The sequence below is a fragment of the Cladophialophora bantiana genome, assembly GCF_000835475.1.
Source record: "Cladophialophora bantiana CBS 173.52 unplaced genomic scaffold supercont1.8, whole genome shotgun sequence".
Classification (NCBI taxonomy): Eukaryota; Fungi; Ascomycota; class Eurotiomycetes; order Chaetothyriales; family Herpotrichiellaceae; genus Cladophialophora; species Cladophialophora bantiana.
The window spans coordinates 54393-77729 of NW_015971582.1; the positions used below are offsets into that span (position 1 = coordinate 54393).

Below are 23337 nucleotides of genomic sequence, written 5' to 3' on the forward strand. Positions count from 1 at the left end.
AAGAAGCCGAGAAACAGATCCTAGCCATCCAGCTTGAAAAAGTAAGATGGACTGATTTTCTGTTTGCTCCTTTGGGGACTGACTTTCACAGGCTCGGCTCGCTTTCGCCTCAGTTCTAATCGACGAGTGACTATATACCGGTATCCTACTGCAGCTATGACATACCTGATTGAGTGGTCGATAAACTCAACGAAAGATTTTGCAGCTCCAGCCCGGCGACCTTGGCAGGACGGCTTGCCTCTTTTCAGCCCCCGGCCGCGGTCACGGCGCAACTTCTCCATGCCATCCTTCTGCTATTGTGCCGTTTGTCTGTGATACAATTCGCTTTGCAAAAGCTGATCGCGGAGGTTAGTCGGACTATCACCAACTCACCGTCGTGTTCATGCACTATGGGCGGGTCATGATATGTCAGGCGCATCCACTGAAACAGTAGGATTTCCTAATATTCGAGAGCAGAACCTTCCGATATTTGCGGGTGCAAGTCCAAGAGTGTTCTAAATGTTGGAGGTCTGGGTGGACGAAAAAGTGTTCGCCCGAAGTTGAAGCTGCTTTTGGCAATCCCAGGCGTCCTGGTCGCCTCCTCAGATTTTGGCACGCGGTTTGCGGCTTCGGCTGAATTATGGGCGTAGAGACAATGGCTTGGACTGTTGCTAACAGGCCCCGCTCCGATAGTGAGAGTGAAGGCCACTGAGGTGATGTTGTGTCGGGGACAGCCTAAATCGACTGGAGACATGGAGTATAACCAAATAATCCAAATTCGAGTCGTCTGGCCTCCTTTCCTTTGTCTCCCTTTGCCGCGGCAAGCCACCTGGAGCCAGGAAACGGACATTGTCGAGTTGTCCGAATGCATCTCGCCACCGAGTCTCTGGCTCGGCCTTGTCAACATTGCCAGCCTTGCCAGCCAAGCCGTTGAGCTAACCGGCCGCTGACGTCAGTTAGAGTATTCAACCAATGGGAGCTGCGGACCTAGCTAGCTTACCACCTCAAATCATCTCAAAAACAGGTGCTGCACCTGCATGAACCTGCATCATAATGCATTACCAGGTAATCCTCCTATAACTTTCAGGAGTCGTCGAGACTGCTCTTTTCTGTCTTGTTTGTGAATTATATCTATATCCGATACATTTTGGAGGGTTTGGGCGGGCAACGCTGTGTCGACGTTGGCCTCCGCAGAAGCTGCGTGCAAACTGAGGCGACATGGAAGGGGTGTTGGGGATAGCATGTAATAAAAGGACAGTCATCTGTATCCCCAGTCCGCTGTTCTCAGGGTCGAAGCTCCTTCGCGGCTGCATGTCCCCTACGTTGGTGGAACAAATATGGGCTGCCCTGTGCGTGACAGACTTTCCGAGAAGCCAGTGCCTCAGGTAGGGCTCGGTAGAGCCTGAGTCGGGATTCCTAGGGAGCCTATTCGGAAGGGTTCTGGGGTCTCTTGAGGATTGGTAGACGGGGATCATCCAGGAATCAATGCCCCGTGCGTCCCCGACACTGCCACTACAGGCCCAACCATGCAGAAGCGACATGAAGCACCAAAAATCTCCCGGACATTGGCGATCACGCACGACGGTGTTTCTTTGATCCCTGATCCGATCGTCCATGAACTATCGAGAGCTATGAACCAACCCAACTGTGTCAACCGCTTCTCAGCCACCGAGCTCAAGACAAGACCCAAGGTCTACCGCAAACTTTTGGTGGGGAGCGTTGGTCTGTGCAGGCCAAATGTCCGCGCCATACCGGGTAATACTTTGGTGGTGGCTCAAAGCATGCCAGCTTGGAGAAGGGTACATGTCAATCATGGTCCAAGCTGTGGCATGTCAGTGGCAGGATAGGTTTCCACTGGACGGGGAATTTTGCTCGATATGTTCTTCTCATCTAGCCCTGCCCGGTGATGAATGCCTCTGTTTAAGTGGTTATTTTTTCCCCCGCGAAATTCACTAGTTCTAAGTACGTGCTGGGTTCTGATGTAGTCAATCCAGAGCCCAAATCACCCCAGCCCTACCGGGCCTGGATGCTTTGAGGTATGTCATAGTATAAGAACAAGTACTCGAAATTAGTGACCCCCAATTATCTACCAGTCGCCATCATTCTCATCCGCCTCTGCGATGTACCCTGGTGGAGACACGAGAAACCCGTGGTGAACTCCAACCTGTCGAAGCTGAAGCAGTTTCCTGACTTGTTAAAGCCAAATTGCGATGTTCCTTATACCAAGAAGAACGACAGATTACAGCCCCGCAACAGAGATCAGCATCTTCCTTTCTTTCTTTGAACAATACTGCAGGAATACCGAAAGACCAACGCGAAGCAACAAGCTGGACATCTGGTGGCCCTCAGACAAATCGCCAGAACACTTGCTGTATCAAGCAGGTGGGATGCAAGGGCTCCGTGATCTCGAGTGCCCTTGCACCAGAATATACCTGTAGAGGTAGATAGTGGAATCCGAAAACGAGTCGAGGTTTTACGTACAGCTGGCCGCCCGTGCCCAATCACCTTCTGGGGTAGATGGTCGACTTTGTGTCAGTGGTACCGAGTACTCGGTACTCCTATTAAGCTTCTAGTCCAAGTGCTAGCCCGAAACGAGCGGGAAGGCGTCTGGGAAATGAGGCTCCTTGCGCTTGAGACGCTCTGCTGTTTGCCATGTCTTGGTCCCTCCAACTCGCCGATCAGTGGCCAAAGCTCGATCCAGACCAAATATGCGGGGGCTCCATGGTCGACCAAGATCGGGCCTATGCCGCTTTTGGGCCTGTTTTGCTCCCCGGTCCTCGCTTGGAAGGACTTTTCGGGCGTATTGCGGGGGGCTGTCTGGATCACCATCCTTCCTCACTCTCTTTAGCTGGCGGCCAGGGCTGAGCTGATCTGCCCTAATCCGACTTCTCCACCCAGAGGCGTGTTTGGATGAGCAGGTCCTGGTGGTCACTGGAGAGCTGGCAATGGTGGTCTTTGCGTGCATGAGTGGCTCGCACTGGCGAGATTTCTGGATGCCGCAAATGCCTGCACGGCCCCTTCTCCATTTCTCACGCTCGCCGACTTGGGCTCCATGCAGACAATACCTGGGGCAGTTGCTGGGGTTAGCCTCGGAATAGAGCTTCTGCGTTACTTTAGGTCGACGGAAGTCTTGCAATGTACGAGATCAGGGGTGACGGCTTGATGTCAAGGGCCGAATGAGACGCTGTATGGGGTATGATCTCCGACGATCACAGGGGTCGCGAACAAAAAAGCTCACCGAGAATGACAGAGACCTACCGGAATACACTAGAGATCTCAACTCTAGCCATCAGGAGCAGACCGTCTGCCCCCTGCTTGATGCTCGATCTTCGCGTCATTAGCAGATTCTGGCGTTCGCTAACACGCACGACCCTCATTCGACTACGCTTTCACTAGGCCAATTCGGTCGTCCCACAATGCGTTCGGTCGGCGACCTTCAACGAATTGTCTCTTGTCATGGAACTGAATACGAACAGAAGAGGCGGGGAACTGTGGTTCTTGGATTCTCATCGAGGCGTGACTTCCCAAGCGTTCAACTCAGCATGGTCCGTTCTTCATCCCCGGAAGAGGAGAGGACACTCGATGCGAGAAGGCTGAGAAGATTCTGAGCGGGGTACTTCCTGCTGGCGGCTGGCCTGGCTTCCACCAAAAGATATGAAAAGATTTCAATCCCTCCCCTTTAGGTCTGCCTCTGTCTCAGGCTCTTGAAGGCCCTCGAACTCATTATTGATCGGGTCAATAACGGCGCCATCAACGCAGTTATCGCCCGGGATTTTGGGCACGGATTTCTCCTCCCTTTGTTTTCTCATCTCTCTCCAACACAAGGACAGTTACTTCTCTTTGCTAACCTTCCTTGGACATGGCCTTGAAGTCCACCCTTCAGTCCATTCTGAACGATGATGCTGGCTCTGTTCAGCCAATGGCTAAAGGCGCCATCAGTGAGACCCACACACCCTTTAATGGTGGTGCTGGCTCCAGCAGCTCCGGAGACGGACAGACAGCTGTCATGCTCCCAAATGAAAAGCCGTCCAATCATGCAAGCGGGGCCGGACAACTAACGAGTCCGAGTCCGACCATGAGCATTTCATTCATAGTTTCTCCAGAAGAGCCAAAGGAGGAATTCGACGACAAAGGCGCCCCTGCCGGCCGGCCATGCCACCATTACACTGAAGAACATGGCTTCTTTGTCTGGTATCATCGAGTGGACCTCGGTGAGGACTGGCGGGTTGTGGGGAAGGAGTTTTGGGAGAAGTTCGGCAAGGGGAGGGCGTTGGTGGCCCTTCAAGGCCTGTATTACGGCTTTTCCAAGAGGAAAGGCGTCAAGAGCCGAAGGATACGCCCAGACTCTCGTGTTCCACGCATGGTGGAATGGACACATAAGCGGTATTCCTGGATGCGACCCGAGGATCGAAAACGGCCTCAGCGTCATTGATACTGGCACCTTTTTGGTTTTTGTTTGGTTGGGGAGAAGGGGGAGGACAGGGGAAGCCTGGAATATGTATTTATCTTCGGTGTCGAGGCTTTGCGTCTTCTCTCACATTCGCTGCGCCGTTTCTTTTCCCTCTTTTTTGCCTTACCTGAAGGGCCGTGTTCCGTGGCACCTTGGCTGACGTCGAGGGGGAGTTAGTTCTTTTGTTGAGTCTTCAGGATAGCAGCAGTCTCTAATTGCATTCCTGTCACTGGGAGGGCATTACATCCGCTCGTTTCCAGAGGAGATAACGATTGTATTTATGATCGGTGGCTTTGGTCCAAGTCTGAGTCTAATTCAAGCATTCCCAAATGGGACTTGAGACTTTTGATTCGTGGAAGATACGTGACTCGAGTGGTAAGATACCAGCATTGGGCGTCAACAAATCCATTTTCCACTCAGATGATGAGAGAACATATCCGGCCGAGAGCGCACCGGATACGGCAAAGGCGCAGTGCTCTGCTGGCCATTAAATGAAATAGAGAACGCGAGGCTAGCCTCTATTATCGTCGTACTTGATAACAAGATCAACCCTGCGTCTCGTCTCGTCCGGAGGTTGGTCAGGGCCCACACTCCACCCAGAGCCACTGAAAAGGAACTTGGTTAGATAGTATGAACATAGTTTGATGGTTGCGTTTTCCTGCCATGTTTACGCCACGTGCCAAAGGTTATCAAGTCGATCATTCACCAACAATGACAACCTGAAGCTCGAAATCAACGCCCGGTTCTTTAACAGCATTAAGGAAGAATGAATTGTTTCAAGTTCTTTGGAGACAGTCGACGGCAAGTGTCAACACATTCACGAAAATCGTCAGAACAAGTCGCGATGGACCTTTTGGTTAAGAACAGGAGGACCAGCGATTCGCGACTTTAATAGCATTGGTTCCTGTGGGAGAAGTCAGGTCGTCATGGTTGGGGCCAGTACTAACCAGCCTTCTCTTGTAAGAGAGATACTTTTTGGTTTCAAGTAAGCATTGCACCAGATCGGGGGCCATGAGCCATCGCCCCATCGCGTGTCAGTGGTGACTGGTACTGTTGTACACAGAACAGTTGGGATCCTATCTGCTTGATTGTGTTCGGCTGGCTATTCAGAGAGACTCTGCCTATCTATATACTATTTGCACTGTGACAACACGCGGTCTGCTGAATAGATCTGGACCTGGCCAGATCTGTCCAGACCTCGCTGTCGACCAACGGTGGCACTGAGGCTGTTATAGAGAGGGCTCGGATGAAGCATTGGTGGATTGGTTGGTTTGCCACAGTAGCGTTTTGCTGCCAACAGGTATGATGCGACGTTCAAGCAACTCATCGAGGAGGGAAGGCATCCTGGTGGGAAACAAGGGTATTCAAGCTTTGAGCATTGAAAAGGAGTCCGGGCTTACTTTCGGGTTTCCACAATACCACACAATTATAGCTGACTCTACCCGAGTTCCACAGTTTAGCGGCGAGGATGTCTAGACGAATCAGGGGGTCTTATGTATGATTAGATGTTCGACATTCTGGATAGCAATGCGCAGCCTCTCAACAACGACAGCCATAAAGACAGTAAATAGAGGAAGCTGTGAAATAGAGAGGGTGTGAAATGAAGGAGGGGGAGAGAGGACTCCGATGCGCTACAGCTGACCCGCGCACAGAGTCGAGAGCTATTTCTCGCCTCGAGTCGTACAGTATGCAATCGTTTACCTCAGACCCATGCCATTCATCCATTCAAGCCGTAGGTGACCACCGCTGCGCCTCTCATTCCTGATCTAACTGTGGCTCCGGGCTCCACAAAACGGAACCAGGAATACCCATCGTGCAACGGCTAACGGCCAGAAGTGGTTGTGGTAGGCTTGTCTGAATACACTGTCCAAAGAGAGGTGAATAATGTCTCCAGGCTTACCACCAAAATTTAGACTCTCGAAAAGCGTTTACAACTGTATCTGGTTGGAGCCATGCTGCTAGAACAGGAACGGTGACCATGCTGACAAAGTATGAGACTAGAATTAAAGTCTTTGATCGACCACGGATGGGAGTTCGGTGAGGAACAGAGAGGAGTGAAGAAGACATATGATTTCAAAATTTATAGTAACATTTGCACGGATTTCACCCAAGCATGGGAACAAGAAGCAAGTCTAAAAAAAAAACCAAAATTTACAAATGAATTTAATAGCTCTCCGAGTCCCTATTCTGCGTAACGATCAAGGGAAATTTACTTCCAGAAAATGGAATACCTTACGGCATACTGGACGACGCACTGCCCCGTCAGTCTCTTAACCAAGGACATATTCATGGGGAAATTCTGCGATGGAGGTGAAGATCGTTGGCACGGGTGGACAAGAGCAAAGCTCAGCGGGGCGGTCCCTAACCCGATCTTACTGCTATAGCAGAAATGAGAAAAATTGGTCAAGATTCTCGGACATATCGGCAAGAAAAGGGAAACATCAATTCCCGAAGGCTGATATATTTCAGAGTCGATGCGTCATTTTCCTTGTGGACTTGAAGTACCGGCTAGACGAGGATAAGGGAAGGGAATTGTGTGCCATCCTAATTCACCATCGTTGATCAACATCTAACCTTGTTGGGGTTTACGTTGGGTGAGAGTTACACCCCCCGTCCAATTCTCCCTGCCATCAGTCTGGGACGGATCGACTATCATCTGAAGGCTCTGCCCCCGATCCCACAACACCTTTTTCCACGGATGCCGCTTCTTGTCAGGAACATCTGCATATTGGGTTCCGCTCAGGCTACCCTCCACTAGGGTCGAACTCATGTCTGCCAGCCTTGTTCAATCAAACGCAACATCTCCCCCTCAACGTTGCCAAGTGACGGATGTCAAGGCGGTCTATACCTCAGAGCGCATGACGCTAATTGAAATAGCCCCGAGGAGGCAGCTGCTGAAGTTCGAATATATATGCCAGGAAACTTAGTGTCGCGGAAGCAACCTTGTAGCGACTCAACAGCCCATTATTTACAGATCCCTAGGCGAGACGTAGGTACGAGGTATTGCCGATCGTAAGGAGCCAGATTCAGGGCCCCCGGTGGATTTCTTCAGGGATGGCTCGGAGCGTACTCAGGAAGCGCTCCGTGATGCTCAGCCAAAGGCTCAGCTTACAGAGGCCTCCGCTCACCCTCGCGTGAATGGCAATCAATTGGTTTTCATTCTCGAGTAATACCTACAGATCCTCGTGTAGGACTTTGTGGTAAGTGTAAAGAGACGCCCTTGGCGCCTATTCCTCAGTACTCGGTACATAGCTGCCAGACAGACTTACATAGATGCTCAATATCATACGAGGTACCGCCCCATTACCTCCATCAGAGCCCTCTGCCTCACAGCGTCCTCTGAGTTGCTCCAGGGGTCGCGCAATGCCTCCCGGGCTTCACCCGTGAGCCTAGAGAGCCACGGCGGGCGGGGTGGGTCAGACCAGGCTATATCATCTCGCTGCAGCGCTCAAGGAGTCGAAAATGCTTGACCCGACATAATGTCTATTGAACCACAACTCCGTACAAATACAATCCTCGCGAGCAACAAAACTGTGCCAACTGATCAATGTCCCTCGAAAGTATCGTATCCCACCAGTATGGAATGGAGTGGAATAAGAATGCCATGTTCCAGACTCCATCCCTTTCCGACGGTCAAAAGGTACATCCAGGTTCGGTGTCGTCGGGGAGGGGAGGATACTCGGGCCTCCTCAGCGAGGCGAATATCTCCGCTCGCTCTCTTGCCTTGACATCTGTCGGCAGAAGCACAAGCAACGACCCCACCATTTGAGCTGCGCCAGAATATCGACACGTGAGAATGGCGTGTGTCAACGCAGCATTGAGTTCGCGAGACAGCATCTCTCTTTGAACTCTTCTTCCATCGAGTTGATCCAGCCAGTCTTTTTCCTCGTCTGATTGCAAGGCTGCAGATAGAATCGACAGAGGCTGCGGTCTTGCGTATGGCTCGTGACCGTCGTTATCCCCGGGAGGAGTTCCTCGCGGCGCCACAGTAAGTGGTCTCTTTGCGAAAATCAGATCTGCTGATCGATAAGTCCAACATTTACTGGAGGTAACAGAGAGTGGAGATCTCCTTACCCGACGAAGTATCCATTCTAGCCCTCGCTTAGCTTGCAGATCTGGCAGCCTTGGAGGTTGTCGGTCCGGGCAACGGTCGAACCGTCGTGTGGAAGAGGGTTGGAGAGGATGCTTGATCTGTATGTCCAGGCAGGAGGACTCGTGGCGACCAGTTATAGAAGGAACGAGCTTGGATGGCGAAGAGCCTCATCTCTAGGGGGAGAGAAACAAGAACCCCCCGGGGGCGACAGAGGTTTTCTATCATCATGTCAAGCCCATTGCTCATGTCTCACATCCCAATTAGTGGCAGCAGCCCGCCCTTTCTGGTTCTCAAGGACCATGGGCGTTGTGGATGACATGCAAGGTGTCTTGAATGACAGGTGGTCCTGCGAATGGTGAGGCAGATGGCTGAAATTGGAGCTTCCCGTATCTGCCGTGGGGGGGTCGGATTCTCCCGAGTATTTTCTGGCACGACAGTGGATCTGACACAGAAAACACATATCTGAACGCAATTGCCATCCCTGGACCCGAGATGGGAAGCAGCCACAATCGGTGAACGGTGGTGTACTCGGTATAACAGGGGGATCACTGGGACTTAATCCGTGGGCCGTCGATTCTTGGATGATATTGGCTGCGTGATTGAGGTGGAACCCTGTCACTTGCAAAGTAACTTCCGAAGTTTTCCTCTTCTGCGGTCCACCAATGGCCTTGGCGGGGAAGCGAAGCCCCTTGTAAAGCAAGGAGGACTTTGACAGAGAAAACAGGACCTTGATGGAGAAGTTGCGACAGACAGCAAGACAGGCGGAGAACAGGCCCTAGTCGACAAGCGGTGACCACACTCCCCCCGCTTTCGCTTTCCATCCACACCTACCCATTGACGCGTCCAGTAACTACTTAGTCGTAGGAAATGCTGGAACGCGTTCCGATTTGCCCGAAGCCCCCCTGGTCAGCCGTGGTCGACGCGCAGGAGCCTGAAGCCCGAAGCCTGAAGCGAGAAAATGCCATCTTTCGGATCAAGCCCGTCCATTCCGTCCTTGTGTGGTGCACGACTCGTCTCCGCAGTTCGGGGTGGTGTTCATGGAGCTTGATCTGCCACGCCCTGCATGTCTTGTCGAGGTTGCCCGATTTCGAGAGTGAGGCTGGGGGGCGTGTGAGGAGAGAGCGGTGGTTCAGCCTCGCTAGGGCGCGAGGGCGCGGCAGCGCTGATCATTAAGTGGTCCGAGCTGTGGAATGCCCTCCGGGCGAGAATTGGCCGCGAAACGGCACGTAGCGGCAGCAACCATGCTCAAACTGGGAGGAGAGCCCTTGGATCCCTGAGAAGCGTGAACCAGTTTGATCTAGCGGAAAGCCCCCTTTGCCCCTTACAGCAGAAGGACCAGGAAGAGGGTGTGGTTGACGACATACCATTGCAGCAGGGGGGTCACGCAGAAGCGGGGGCGAGGAATGTTTTGGTTGGACAAGCTGCCAGCCATCAAGCCATCGTGCCACCGAAACATCGAGCTATCCCAATGTGTGTCAATGACAATTGATCATGGTCATGATGCCTCGTATGCATATCCCCCTCTTTGCCCGCCACCATCGTCGGCCCTTTCAGCCCTTTTTTTGCCAGCTGCGCTTGGACTCCCAGCATTCCGTGCGTCTCGCCGATGATTGGTGAGATGGAGCCCCCGCCGCCAACATCGCCGAAGCTCTCCTCGTTACGAGGTATCGAGAATCAAGATCCGGACATGGGGAGTGGCGGCAGGCCCGTGCCCTGTCTTGTCGACCGAAACTGATGCTCTCGGAGTAGCATACCCAGTCATTTTCATTTCTCCTTGGAAGGCCCGAAATTGAGGGGCTGCGCAAGGCGAGGCATTCAAGAAATCACCAACATGGGAGCTGAACTGTCGCGAGTGGATGGGGAGATTTCTTATCTGGGTACGAGGTACTCGGTACATACATCCTCTACGTGGTCGTTGAGAGACCACAGGTAGGTAGACATCGTTGCACCATCCCATTCAGGCATTCACCTCCCTGATGGCGCCCATGTATGTCTATTCGCTACCAGTCCTACCGTTCCGTCTAGGCCAGGCATTCCCCAATGCCACTATCATTCTCATGGTTCTCGGCGTCAGGTGAAATGTGATGGGGCCACACACAGCAACCCGGCTCAGTGGCAGCCCAGATAACCTCCCCCTTTTTCTTTCCTCGTCGGGTGGGGAGGGCACCTGTCAGTTGTTGAGCGGCTTCTTTCTCCCGACGCCATTGCATGGCACGAAATTTTGCTCTTCATAAACCGCTTTGCCTCAGTCCTTTCTTGTTCGGCCAGTTTTCCACTTGGTCCCAGAGAGGATGATGCTCGTACGAGACCGAGTGGAGGTCAACAAAGTTGAATCAACAGTGGGAAGTCGCTTCGCGAAGAATTGCAATGGAGTGGGTGTAGAAAAGTCGCATTTCGTTTCTTGACTCAGCCAGGCTCGGCAGCATGCGCATCCCAATCACTAGCCCAGATGAACGTGTTGCACCTCCATTGCGTCCCTTTCTCCTGCTTCCCGTTGGGACCCAGCGGCCGCGCACACATCCAGAAAGACCTTCCGCAATTTGCACCCGGTTTCTTGGTCAGCATGGTTTTGCATGGTTCGCCGTGCTCGCATTTCGGGGCTACGGGCTTGGAGAATAACTTGCCCCAGGTTTGCCTGGCTGCAAAACCGGCGGCTTCCTCTTCGACTGACGGAGGCGCCCTGGGCGTAGCTGGCGCTTGGAGTTCTTCCGCTGTTGCTTCAGCTCCAGGTTGGTCTGTTTTGGGAGCCTGAGTTATCGATGTTTTGGCAGAAAAGAAGCCTTTGAGACTCTGCTGGCCCTTGCCAAGGCCATTGGAGGTAGTCAGAGGAGTCGTCTTGCTGCGTTTTGCCGCTGTCGGTGCTTCGAGTGCTTTTGCGGGCCTCTTCCCGCCGGCGCCTTTAGTATTGGCCGAAGCGTTCGATACTGTCGTCGCAAGAGCGTTCATGTCGTCCTCCTCAGAAGGCATTGGAGCATCGGCGTCTGCAATCGCTGCCGTCACAGGAGTATCCACCGCTCCACCGTTGGTGTGTGTCTCTTCAACGCGGCTTTTTGACTTGAGAAGCGTGGGCTTCCGCGTGAACATGTCCCGGATGCTCTGTCTCTTGTCGAATTCTTGGATCAGCTTGCCAGACATGGGTAGCATGTATTTGGTGGTCCACTCTTGTTTGCGCAGGCCATTCACGAACATGCCCGGTGGGTTGACCATGTCCAGCATATGGCGCTTGACCCCGTCCACGACCACAGTATCCTTCAACACAGCATAGACTGGGCAATGATCAGATCCCATCAACCCTTCCTGGATGTTTGCATCACTGAACCAGTCTTTCATGTCATGGCTGCACACCACATAGTCAATCCTTGATCCATAATTTCCCGGTCGCGCGTTAACTCTGGTCTCCCAACAAGTGTACATGCCCTTACGACCTTCATGAAATGACCGACAGACGTCCCACATGATCGGTCTTTCTCTCCCATCGTCCCTCTCCCCATGTACTTTCCCACCCACCAGCAGTTGGTTGAACATCCTCCGTGCTGGTGTGGAGATCCACTGGACTGGGTCGAGCCCATTCTTTCGCATGTTCTCTTGCGCGGCTGCAGTGTCAATTTCCTCCCTGGATATGTTGAAATCGCCGGCCCAGACCACTCTTTTGCCCATTTTCACGAGGTTCCGTATTCTAGCGTCCAGCACGCGGAGATAGCTTGTGCGATAGTGAGTTCGCGTCTCATCGCGCTCGGCAGGACAGTAGGTGCCGATCAGGACAAAGGCAGGAAACTCAAGAATCACACATCTCCCCTCGGAATCGAGAGTTGCCGGGTCGTAGTCCGCCTCGGACAGTTGTTCAGCGGTGGGATATCCCCCAATCTGTTCCTCCGCGGGCAGTTCTCGAAAACTGGTGGAGGTGTTTGGAGGGGTCAGGATCCCGGTGATGCCTTCTTCCGCTCGTATGGGGGCGCAGGTCGCATTGCGGGTGTAAATGACAACGCCAGAGTATCCTGGGACCGTCAGCGTGCCCGAAGCAAAACACTTGACCAGCTGTACCTTTCTTGTGCTTGGGCAGGCTCCAGTAGTTGTCCCAGCCTGGCACCAATACCATATCGTCGCGGAGATCTTTCCTCTGAATTTTGGTTTCCTGGAAGATTACCATGTCCGCCTCGAGAATGTCGAACATGCCTTCAAAAGTCCTCTTATCTCTCCATGGCTGGTATCCAAACGGGTTTCGTATACCATTGACATTCCACGTGGTGATGCGAATCCCCATTTCTGCAGGCTATCGAAGGCGTCACCGCCTCATCGTAGGAGTGGTGGGAGGAGGCGAAAGGGAAGTCGGAACCCCAAGTGGAAATGCCAGACGCTCGTGTCGAGTACACATGTACTGGAAAAGAAGTAATGAGTGACAATAATTCAGAAACAAAAGGGCTCTAAACGGCGGTGACGCGCAGTCAAGCAAGTGTGAATGGCCACAAGGCGACGGACGATGATATCGACTTCATTGAGGGTGCTCGGCGGGTACAAGCGCGAGTGGCGCCAGCCCCCGTGCCAGCGGGTGGCCTACCGTGCCTGGGGGTGCCTGGGGTGGTCAGCGCCTGTGACTCCTATCTAGCACTACAATTTCTACCGAGTACCGAGCAGGAAGGTACAGCGCTCGTCGCCACCATGTCGCAACTGGTTGTCTGTCGACTGGCGCTGCTCCTCTGACGTAATTCTTCGTCGGGCGCAGGCATTCATCATTTCACGGTTCCCCAACTCGTCTCTCGCATTCATCAACCAGCATCAAACCATCGACCTGAGGAGCTGAAGAACGGCGACGTGAGAGGAAGCCTAGTCTATCCCTTGTATCACTCTGGGGTTTGCTGCAACCGGCGTCAAACTCCTTTTTTGGGTGCTAAGATCCGACCTGTCTCAGTTGGCCTCTGGTACACTTGGTCTGCCCCGCCACAGTTGAGTGGCTGTGCCATATTTTCACTTCGATTCTCAATTCTGTCCAAGTTTTGTACCCTTGCCCTTTTGCATCACCACCAGCAACGGGTCCCATTTGAGCCATATGTTCCTTTCGTGTGGATAAGACTTCTAATTCTCCCTGGCCTGGGTAACGGCCACTCCGCCCAAGATGTTGGAAAGTCTCGTCGCCAATCTTCTCAATCGATTCTTGGGTATGTATGTTAAGAACTTCGACCCCAAGCAGCTCAATGTCGGCATTTGGTCGGGTGATGTCAAGTTGCGCAACCTCGCGCTGAGGAGGGAGGCCCTTGATCAACTGCATTTGCCGATCAATGTGGTGGAAGGTCATTTGGGTGAACTGACCTTGTCAATACCGTGGTCCAACCTGAGAGGAAAGCCCGTCAAAGTCAACATCGAAGACGTCTTTCTGCTCGCCGCGCCCAAGGAGGAAGATGATTATGACCCCGAGGAGGAGGACAAGCGGGCGACGGCTGTAAAACTGGAAAAGCTCGAAAGCGCCGAGTTGCTCAAAGAGCGCAACACCGAGGCTATGAGTCCAGAGGAACAGCAGAAGAGTCAAAGCTTCACGCAGAGCTTCGTGACAGCCATTGTTGACAACCTTCAAGTCAGCATTAAAAATATCCACATCCGATATGAAGACTCTATCGCGACACCTGGCCATCCCTTCGCCGTGGGCTTCACGCTCAAGGAAATGAGCGCCGTCTCGACCGATGCGGATTGGCAACCAACATTCATCCAATCCACCTCAGGAACCACTCACAAATTGGCGGTGCTGAATTCGCTGGCTCTCTATTGGAACACTGACGCAGATCTTTTTGGTACCGGCAAGGGCGGTGATATTGGCGCCGAGGCACAAGAAATCGACAGAGATGAGCTGATACGCCGCTTCAGAGCAGGTATAGAAGACACCGGCCACTCACAATATCTGCTCAAGCCGGTCAGCGGTCGCGCTGGAATTGAGATGGACAAAACGGGTCGCACAGACAAACCAAAGACCAAAGCACGTCTTCTTTTCCAGGAGCTCGGATTCATCATCGATGATGACCAGTACCGTGACGCCCTGATGCTTGTGGATCTGATGCACTACTTCGTCCGCCATCACGAGTACAAGCAGGATGCACCAAAAGAGAGCCCGAAAGAGAACCCTCGAGCCTGGCTCACATTCGCGGGAAACGCCGTCCTAACCAAAATCCACGAGCGGAATAGGAAGTGGACTTGGGAGTATTTCAAGGGGCGCAGGGACACCCGACGCAGATACATTGAACTTTTCAAGAAAAAGAAGAAGGAGCAAAAGTTCACCGAGCAGGAAACAAAAGAAATGACCCAGCTGGAGCACGATCTTAGCTATGAGGATCTGCGATTCTGGCGGTCGCTTGCCCGCACCCAGTTGCGCAAGGAAAATGTGGGCGTCAAGAAGCCAGTGCAAAAGCAGACTTGGTCGTCTTGGATCTGGGGCACCCAAACCGATGAGACCCCAGATGATGAAGATGCCGGCATGACAGAACAACAGCGTAAGGAGCTGTACGACGCCATCGACTGGGACGAAAAGAAAGCGATTGCCGAGAGTCTCGACCTGCCTCGAGAGAGCGTCAAACTTCAAGTGGAATCGAGTCTCAGGACCGGCAGCTTCACGTTGAAACGTGACCCCCATGGCCAACAAACCGAGGTCCTCAAACTGGTTTTTGACAATTTTAGGGCAAAGGCACTTCAAAGGCCTGATTCTTTTTTGGCGGAACTGGCACTCGGAGGCTTTCGTGTTTACGACGGCACGACAGAAGGAACCTTGTTTCCACAGATTGTCAGAGTCAAGGGGGTCGAGAATCAGCCCAAGGATGAAGTGAGGCAAGAGGATGCTGAAAGCTTAGAGGACGAAGGAGAGGCTGAAGACGACGCCGCAGAGAAAGAAGATCAGGAGGAAGACAGCTTATTCCACCTTGTTTTCGAAAACAATCCCCTTGATGAGAGCGCCGATACAAAAGTCAATCTGAAGCTCAAGAGCCTCGAGTTCATCCACAATCCAAAGTTCGTGGTCGAAATTGTGAAGTTTTTCAAACCTCCAGAACGGCAAATGGAATCCATTGGAGCTCTGCTCGAGACTGCAGGTGCAACAGTGGAAGAGATTCGTCAGCAAACACGCGCAGGCCTTGAGTTTGCATTAGAAGAGCATAAAACCATCAATGCGAACCTGGACATCCATGCACCTATCTTCATCATCCCTGAAAGTATCACAGAAAAGAGCACACTCTGCATGATCCTTGACGCTGGCCACGTCAGCGTCAACAGCGAACTCGTCGACAAGGAGACAATGCGGGATATCCACGCCAAACAAAAGCAGAAATACACCGAAGAGGATTACCGACAGCTCGAGGGTTTGATGTATGACAAATTCCACCTGAAGCTCGAATCAACTCAGGTCCTGATTGGGCCCGGCATTGAAGAGACAAAGGCACAGTTGGAAGCACAAGACGACTCACAGAACATGCACATTATCGACCGCATAAACATGGCCTTCCTCTTGGAGAACTCGATAATACCAAAAGCTCCCGACATAACAAAGATCCGCATCTCGGGCACGATGCCTGTTCTTCATGCGTCCATCTCGGATAAGAAATACAAAAATCTCATGAGGCTAATAGATGTCGCGATTCCGAAATTTGAACCTCCGGAAACGCAAGCAAATGGCAACGCCGTCGAGTCGCGGCTACATAAAGGCATTGAAGACCAGCCATCGAAGAGGAAGTCCGTGCAATTGCTCGAAGCCAAGGATATGCCAGTCATAGAGCACGATTCGGATTCAGAGGATGTTTCCACCAAAAAGCACCCGAGCAAGCTTGAAACACCTGCTAATATACATCAGCGTAATTTTGAGATCAACTTCACGGTCGAAAAACTGCAGGCCTCATTGTACAAAGCCGATCCAGATGGGAAGAGGCCAGACCAGCTATTGGCAGAACTGGTTGCGGAGCGCTTCTATTTCGAATTCTATCTTCGACCCTACGATATGGTGGCAGAAGTGTTTCTGCGTTCTCTAAGTGTCGACGATCACATTGAACAGGAACCACTGCCCGAATTCAAGCAGATAATATCTTCCAAGGGCTTCAATGCAGAACAGGGAAAGGACCTGCTCAATGTCAAATTCGTGAAAGTCAGCCCCGAATCGCCAGAATTCCAATCTACCTATGAGAGTATTGCCACCAACCTTGACGTATCCGTATCTACTATCAACGTAATCGTCACAAGGAGGACGCTGCTAACTCTGCTGGATTTTGTGCTTACCACATTCACGAGTCCTGGAGATCAACAACTGGTTCAAAACGAACCAGACGGTCCGGAACAATCGGTTGAAGATCCTCAAACAGCAAGGCCCCAAGCAGATAAGATCAGAATCAAAGCCCAGCTAACCAGCATTGCGCTTATTCTGAACAACGACGGCGTGCGCCTTGCGACACTATCATTGAATTCAGGTGATGTTGGAGTCTTCCTTGATGCAGGCACCATGCAGGTCAAGGCGAGATTAGGTAGTCTCTCTTTGGTCGACGACATCAACCAGGGTGCACCCGAAGACTCCCCGCTGCGCCGGTTGATTGCCATCGAAGGAGATGATCTAGCGGATTTCAAATACCAGACCTTCGACTCTTCCCGCAAGGACTACCCAGGATATGATTCGGGAATCTATCTCCGGTCAGGTTCGATCAAACTCAATTTCTTGGAGGAGCCGTTCCGGAAGATTATGGAGTTCGGGGTTAAATTTGGGAAAATGCAAGCCATTTTCAATGCGGCTAGACAGGCTGCGGCCAACCAAGCTACACAGGTGCAAGAAAGCGCGCAGAAGATGCACTTCGATGTTATCATCAAGACGCCAATCGTCGTTTTCCCCCGAGTCATGGTCGAAGACAGGCCTCGCGATCTACTCACGGCCTATCTTGGCGAGATTTATGCGAACAACAAATTCGTCAGTGTCCAGGGCTCAAAGGGTGGGCCTCTTGTCAACACACTCACAGCCGGCATCAGACATATTCGGTTGACCAGCGAGTTCCACTACAGCGATGGCAGATCTCAAGAGCTAGAGATGATTGATAAAGTCGATCTCGACTTCAAAATCCGATATCTTGAGCACCAAGAGGGCATCGAGAGACCGGATCTTGAAATTGATGGCTCTATGTCGCCAATAAACCTGAGGGTATCCCACACTCAATTCAAATTCTTGATCGAACTGTCAAAAACCATTCCGGCAGCTTTTGCAACCGCAGACGAGAGTGAAGAGGATATTGCTGAGGAATTACCGTCATCCACAACAGAAAGTGCAAAGGCCGCTGAACCTGAGACCACCGCGTCCGAGTTACCTGCAAAGCCATCATACCAAGGTCCCGAGCTCGGAACCGGTGAAGAGACGTGGACCAAATTGAATCTGGTATTCAAAGCACCAATGGTCGCCCTGGAGCTGATCCTTGCAGATGAAGACGAGCCGATTGAGAACCTCGAGGCGGCCAGCCTCTCAAAATTCTCCATAAACGAGACAAATGTCAAATTGAGAATGGTCAGCGACGGTGCTATGGAGGCCGAGCTCGTCATTCATTCTTTCACCATCCGCGACAGCCGCACGAAAGAAACAAATAAGTTCCGAAAGATAATGTCTTTGATCAACAACGAAGTACAGCAACAGTTCATGGCTAGTCTATCTATTACGGGCAAAGAAGATCGCCACATGATTGTCATGCTTACCATCGACAGTCCTCGGGTCATTGTCGCTCTGGACTACATCTTTGCCCTTCAGGCTTTCGCAAATACGGCGCTACAGTTTGACGAGGCATTGCCTATTGCTGATGTCGACGATTTAACTGAAAACGGCGAGCCAAGCCTCGGAGAAGAGCAGGGCCAACCAGAATTTGGCACCCAGGAGACCGCATCCGCCAGCCAACCATCAATGACAGTATCGTTTCGGCTCAACGTTGTCGATGCGCAGATCATCCTCATTGCAAACCCCACCATCTCCAATACTGAGGCCATTGTCCTTGGGACCAAGGAAGTCCTCGTGTCAAAACAAAACGCGACGACGTTGCAGGTCAGTAAGATTGGCATGTTTCTGTGCCGGATGGATCGCTTTGAAACCAGCCGTCTTCGGATACTCGACGATTTCAGCGTCCAAATGTCCATGGACAACCGAAGCCAGGGCAAAGACTCCTCGTTGACGTCGATTCACATTGGTGTAGAGCCTCTTGTTCTACGCCTATCACTTCGTGACATATTGCTTGCGATGCAGATCATCGGCAAGGCTTCGTCTACAATGCCACAACCAAAGATGCAAGAAGACACGGAGCCAAAGAAGCTCAAAGATGTGAAAGCATCTTCCAAGGCGCCTTCTACGAAACGCAAGTCGATCACAGGGCAATCAACAACAGCGCAGAGATCCAATAGATCAAAATCAATCTCCAAATCGACCAAATCTGGACCAAAGCAGCAGCATACAAAGTCGGTGGTCATGAGTCGGGAAGAGATGGTCGCACAAATTGACGGCATCCGAATTATCTTGATTGGAGACATGCACGAGCTCCCACTGTTAGATTGGAGTGTGAAGAAGTTTGATATTGATATCCGCGATTGGTCCAGTTCCCTCACAGCCGACACCAAGATCGACACTTTCATCAACGTATACAATTTCTCAAAATCAACATGGGAGCCTTTAATTGAACCTTGGTCTTTAGGCTTCCATATGTCCAAACAACTTCAACCCGAGGTCGTGTCCATGGAGCTGTATTCGCACAAGAATATGGAACTGACGATCACGTCAGCTACAATTGCACTTGCGTCTAAATCCTTTAACTTCCTCACGACAGACGAGGACATCCTCTCAAAGCCGCGAGTGGCGGACGCGCCATATCGGATACGCAATTACACTGGATTTGATCTCAGCGTTTGGGCGGATGAGAAGAGCGATAGTGCAGCTGCAGCCAAGCTCACCGACGGTGAAGAGCATGCCTGGCGATTCGAAGATGCAACCTCCATGCGTGAAAGTCTCTCGCCGGAAGGGAATGCTGGCCTGGTGGGTGTCAGACTTGAAGGTAGCGGGTTTGACAGCGTCGTCAGGATCCCTGTCATCCGCGAAGGAGAAACCCTGTACAATCTCAAGCCGAGGAAGGACGGTGTTCTGCACCGCATGCTTGTCGAGGTTAGATTAGGGTCTGACAACGTCAAGTACATTACTTTCCGCTCACCCCTCCTTGTTGAGAACAAGACCCAGATACCCATTGAGGTAGGCGTCTATAGTCCGGGCGAAGGCCATCTCCTCAAGATAGAAAAAATCCCTCCTGGTGAAGGCAAACCGGCCCCTGTGGGAGCAGCATTCGTCCACTCGTTGGTCATACGTCCTGACCCGGGATTTGGATATGGGTGGTCGAATGAACGATTATTCTGGAAAGACCTTCTGAAAAGACAAACTAGGGCACTCACTTGTGAGTCGGAGGGCAGGGACGAGTCGCCACCCTTCTTTTTCCAGATGCATGCATCCTACGATGAGAAAGACCCCATTACGAAGGTCTACCCGTACATGAGAATCCAAGTCTCGGCGCCCGTTGAGATCCAGAACCTATTACCGTATGACTTCAAATATCGCATCTACGATAAGAACACAAAGAAGGATTGGATGAACTTTCTCCGTAAGGGAGGCGTGAGCCCTGTCCATGTCGTGGAACTATCTCACCTTCTGTTACTGAGCGTTGAAGTCGAGGATGCGCCCTTCAAACAGAGCGATTTTGCGATCATCAACAGTGACACCCAAGAAGGGTTCCGCCGGGAGAAGGTACTGCAGTTGAAGGACGAGAGAGGCGCCCAACTGAGACTGAAGCTTCATTATACGAACATCAAAGACAGTGGAGGAGCCTTCAGGGTGTCGGTGTACAGCCCATATGTCCTCCTGAACAAAACTGGGCTCGACATGAGTGTTCAGAGCAAGGCGTTCTTCGGTTCTTCCTCAAAAGCTTCATCCCCCCACGGAGCACGGACAAGTTCTGGAGAAGGGAAAGCTCTGCCGATGTTGTACTCTTACGGTACTGACGACCGCAAAAACCGCTCTCTCCTCAAGATCGGTGACTCCGTGTGGAGCAAGCCGCAAAGTTTCGACGCAATCGGAAGTTCTTATGAGGTCGTTTTGCCCTCTACTTCCGGCAAGTCGGAACTGCATGTCGGGGTGTCCGTGGCAGAAGGCGAAGGCAAATACAGCTTGACGAAGGTTGTCACCATCGCACCGCGCTTTGTGCTCAAAAATAAAATCGGGGAAGACATTGAGCTCCGAGAACCTGGTTCTTCAGAAGTTTGGAAGATGAAGAACAATGATCTTCTTCCCATGTACTTTATGCGACAATCTCCTGAAAAGCAGCTTTGCCTGTGCTTCCCTGGTGTCAACAACCAATGGTCATCTCCCTTCAACATGGCAAATGTCGGTATGACCCATGTCAAACTGGCCAAACATGGTCAAAGACAAAGGCTCATCCGCGTCGAAGTCATCCTAGAGGACGCTACCTTGTTTTTACACTTCAGCATCGAAACGAAGCATTGGCCGTTCTCGATGAGAAACGAAAGTGATACCGAATTCATATTCTTCCAGGCGAACCCTAACCTTGGAGAAGATGAAGAAGAAGACAGAGGAAGCGGCTGGAAGCCCATTCGGTACAGGCTCCCTCCACGGAGCATCATGCCTTATGCTTGGGACTATCCCGCTTCGAAGAACAAGGAGCTCGTCCTTTCCGCCTGGGGAAAAGAGAGATACGTCAAACTAGCAGAAATAGGCAACTTGATACCGATCAAACTGCCACCAGGTGAACGTAGTAGGCCAATGAAAGTGATCGATATTAATATTGTGGCCGATGGACCAACGCAGACATTGGTATTGTCCAACTACAAGCCGTCCAGGTCGTTGTACCGACAGAAGACGGGTATGACGACCGCATCACAGACAAGCCTCAACCAAGGCTTTGAAGTCAAGCAAATTGAATCAGAGATCAACTTCAAAGCCGAGTTGCGACTGGCTGGCATAGGAATTTCGTTGGTCAATAGCAAGTTGAAGGAACTCATGTATATCACATTCCGGGAGATGGATCTCAAATACGGGGACTCCAAGCTGTACCAAACATTGAACTTCACAGTCAAATGGATACAGATTGACAACCAACTGTATGGCGGCATCTTCCCGATCTTGCTGTATCCCAGCGTGGTGCCCAAAACTGGCAAAGAGATGGAGGCGCATCCTATTTTCCACACTATGGTTACGAGAGTCAAGGACGATTCATACGGTGTGCTATATATCAAATACGCCACCCTACTTCTGCAGCAGATCACGGTGGAGCTTGACGAAGACTTCATTTTCGCAATGCTCGACTTTGTGAAGGTGCCGGGTGCCTCGTGGTCCGAAGAAAAGGAAGGAAAACTATGCGACGAGAGTCTCGATGTACCTGAGCCCAAACGAGAAGAACAGGGTCAGGATGTCTATTTTGAACTGCTTCACCTGCAGCCCGTCCAGCTTGATCTCTCTTTCGTTAGAACAGAGCGCATCAACGCTGAGGATACTTTCGTCAACAGTCCGCTGATGTTCTTCGTCAATGTCATGACCATGTCAATCGGAAATGTCAACGACGCCCCCATCCGGCTCAACGCGTTGATGGTCGAAAACGCAAGGATATCCGTTCCAGCGTTAATCGCCAACATCCAAGACCACTACACGCAAGAAGTGCTCCGTCAAGTCCATATCATCCTCGGATCGGCTGACTTCCTGGGCAACCCTGTCGGGCTATTCAACAACATCAGCTCTGGTGTTGCCGACATCTTCTACGAGCCATACCAAGGCCTCGTTATGACCGACAGGCCACAAGAGCTCGGTATAGGCATTGCCAAAGGAGCCAGCAGTTTCGTCAAGAAGTCTGTCTTCGGCTTTAGTGACAGTATGGCCAAGTTCAGCGGTTCCATTTCCAAGGGTCTTGCAGCTGCCACCATGGACAAGGAGTTCCAAGACCAGAGGCGAATGTCCAAGAGCCGAAATCGACCCAAGCACGCCCTTTACGGCGTCACTGCCGGCGGCAACGCCTTTGCCGCTAGTATGGCCAGCGGTATTGGCGGCCTTGCTCGTCATCCGCTCGAAGGAGCAGAAAAGGAAGGCGCTTTGGGCTTCGTCAAAGGCGTAGGAAAGGGATTCCTTGGTCTGGCCACCAAGCCCGCCATCGGCGCTTTCGATCTCGCCTCAAACGTGGCCGAAGGAGTCCGCAACACGACGACGGTATTTGACTCGGAAGGGCTGGACCGTGTTCGTCTGACTCGCTTCATCGGCATGGACGGTATTGTGCGGCCATACTCTCAGCGCGAAGCCTTAGGACAATTCTGGCTCAAGACCTGCGACGACGGCCGGTATTTCAACGAAGAATACATTGCCCATTTGGAGCTCGAGGGCGGCGACATGATGGCGATGATCACCTATGACCGCATCTTGATGATTCGGACCAAGAAGTTGCGCATGGAGTGGGACATCAAATTGACGGATGTGCAAACCATCAGCAAGGAGAGGACGGGGATGAGTATCGGGTTGAAAGGGGGAGCGAATGGACCCTTCATTCCTGTGGCGGATGAGGGGAGCAGGAACTGGCTGTACAAGCAAATTGCTATTGGTAAGTTGGGCATTCTTGATGGCGGAAAAAGAGGGGAGATGCTAACAGCCATTGCACCAGCCGTGAACGCATTTAACGACAAGTACAACGCAAAAGGATGACGGTCACAGGGACAATGAACATCATTTTCGACTATGCTATGAGACAAAATTGCGCCTCTTCAGGCGGCTACATTGTAAATGTCATGCATACTTTCCAATTCGCAA

The 23337-nt window shown here is 51.8% G+C and overlaps 3 protein-coding genes across 3 annotated transcripts; 2 read left to right on the top strand and 1 right to left on the bottom strand.

Annotated features, from left to right (window-relative positions):
• Positions 1-3838: 3838 nt before the first annotated feature.
• Positions 3839-4411, top strand: Z519_05686 (uncharacterized protein; the record flags this gene model as incomplete). Its single annotated transcript, XM_016763426.1, has 1 exon — positions 3839-4411. The coding sequence occupies one exon, from the start codon at positions 3839-3841 to the stop codon at positions 4409-4411; it is 573 nt and encodes a 190-aa protein (XP_016619750.1).
• Positions 4412-10928: 6517 nt separating this feature from the next.
• Z519_05687 (exodeoxyribonuclease III) lies at positions 10929-12783 on the bottom strand (the record flags this gene model as incomplete). Its single annotated transcript, XM_016763427.1, has 2 exons — positions 10929-12517; positions 12564-12783. 2 exons carry the CDS (start codon positions 12781-12783, stop codon positions 10929-10931), a joined length of 1809 nt encoding a protein of 602 aa, XP_016619751.1.
• An 849-nt stretch (positions 12784-13632) lies between these two features.
• Positions 13633-23232, top strand: Z519_05688 (uncharacterized protein; the record flags this gene model as incomplete). The annotated part of the gene is made up of 2 exons (XM_016763428.1): positions 13633-23131; positions 23192-23232. The coding sequence occupies 2 exons, from the start codon at positions 13633-13635 to the stop codon at positions 23230-23232; spliced, it is 9540 nt and encodes a 3179-aa protein (XP_016619752.1).
• Positions 23233-23337: the final 105 nt, after the last annotated feature.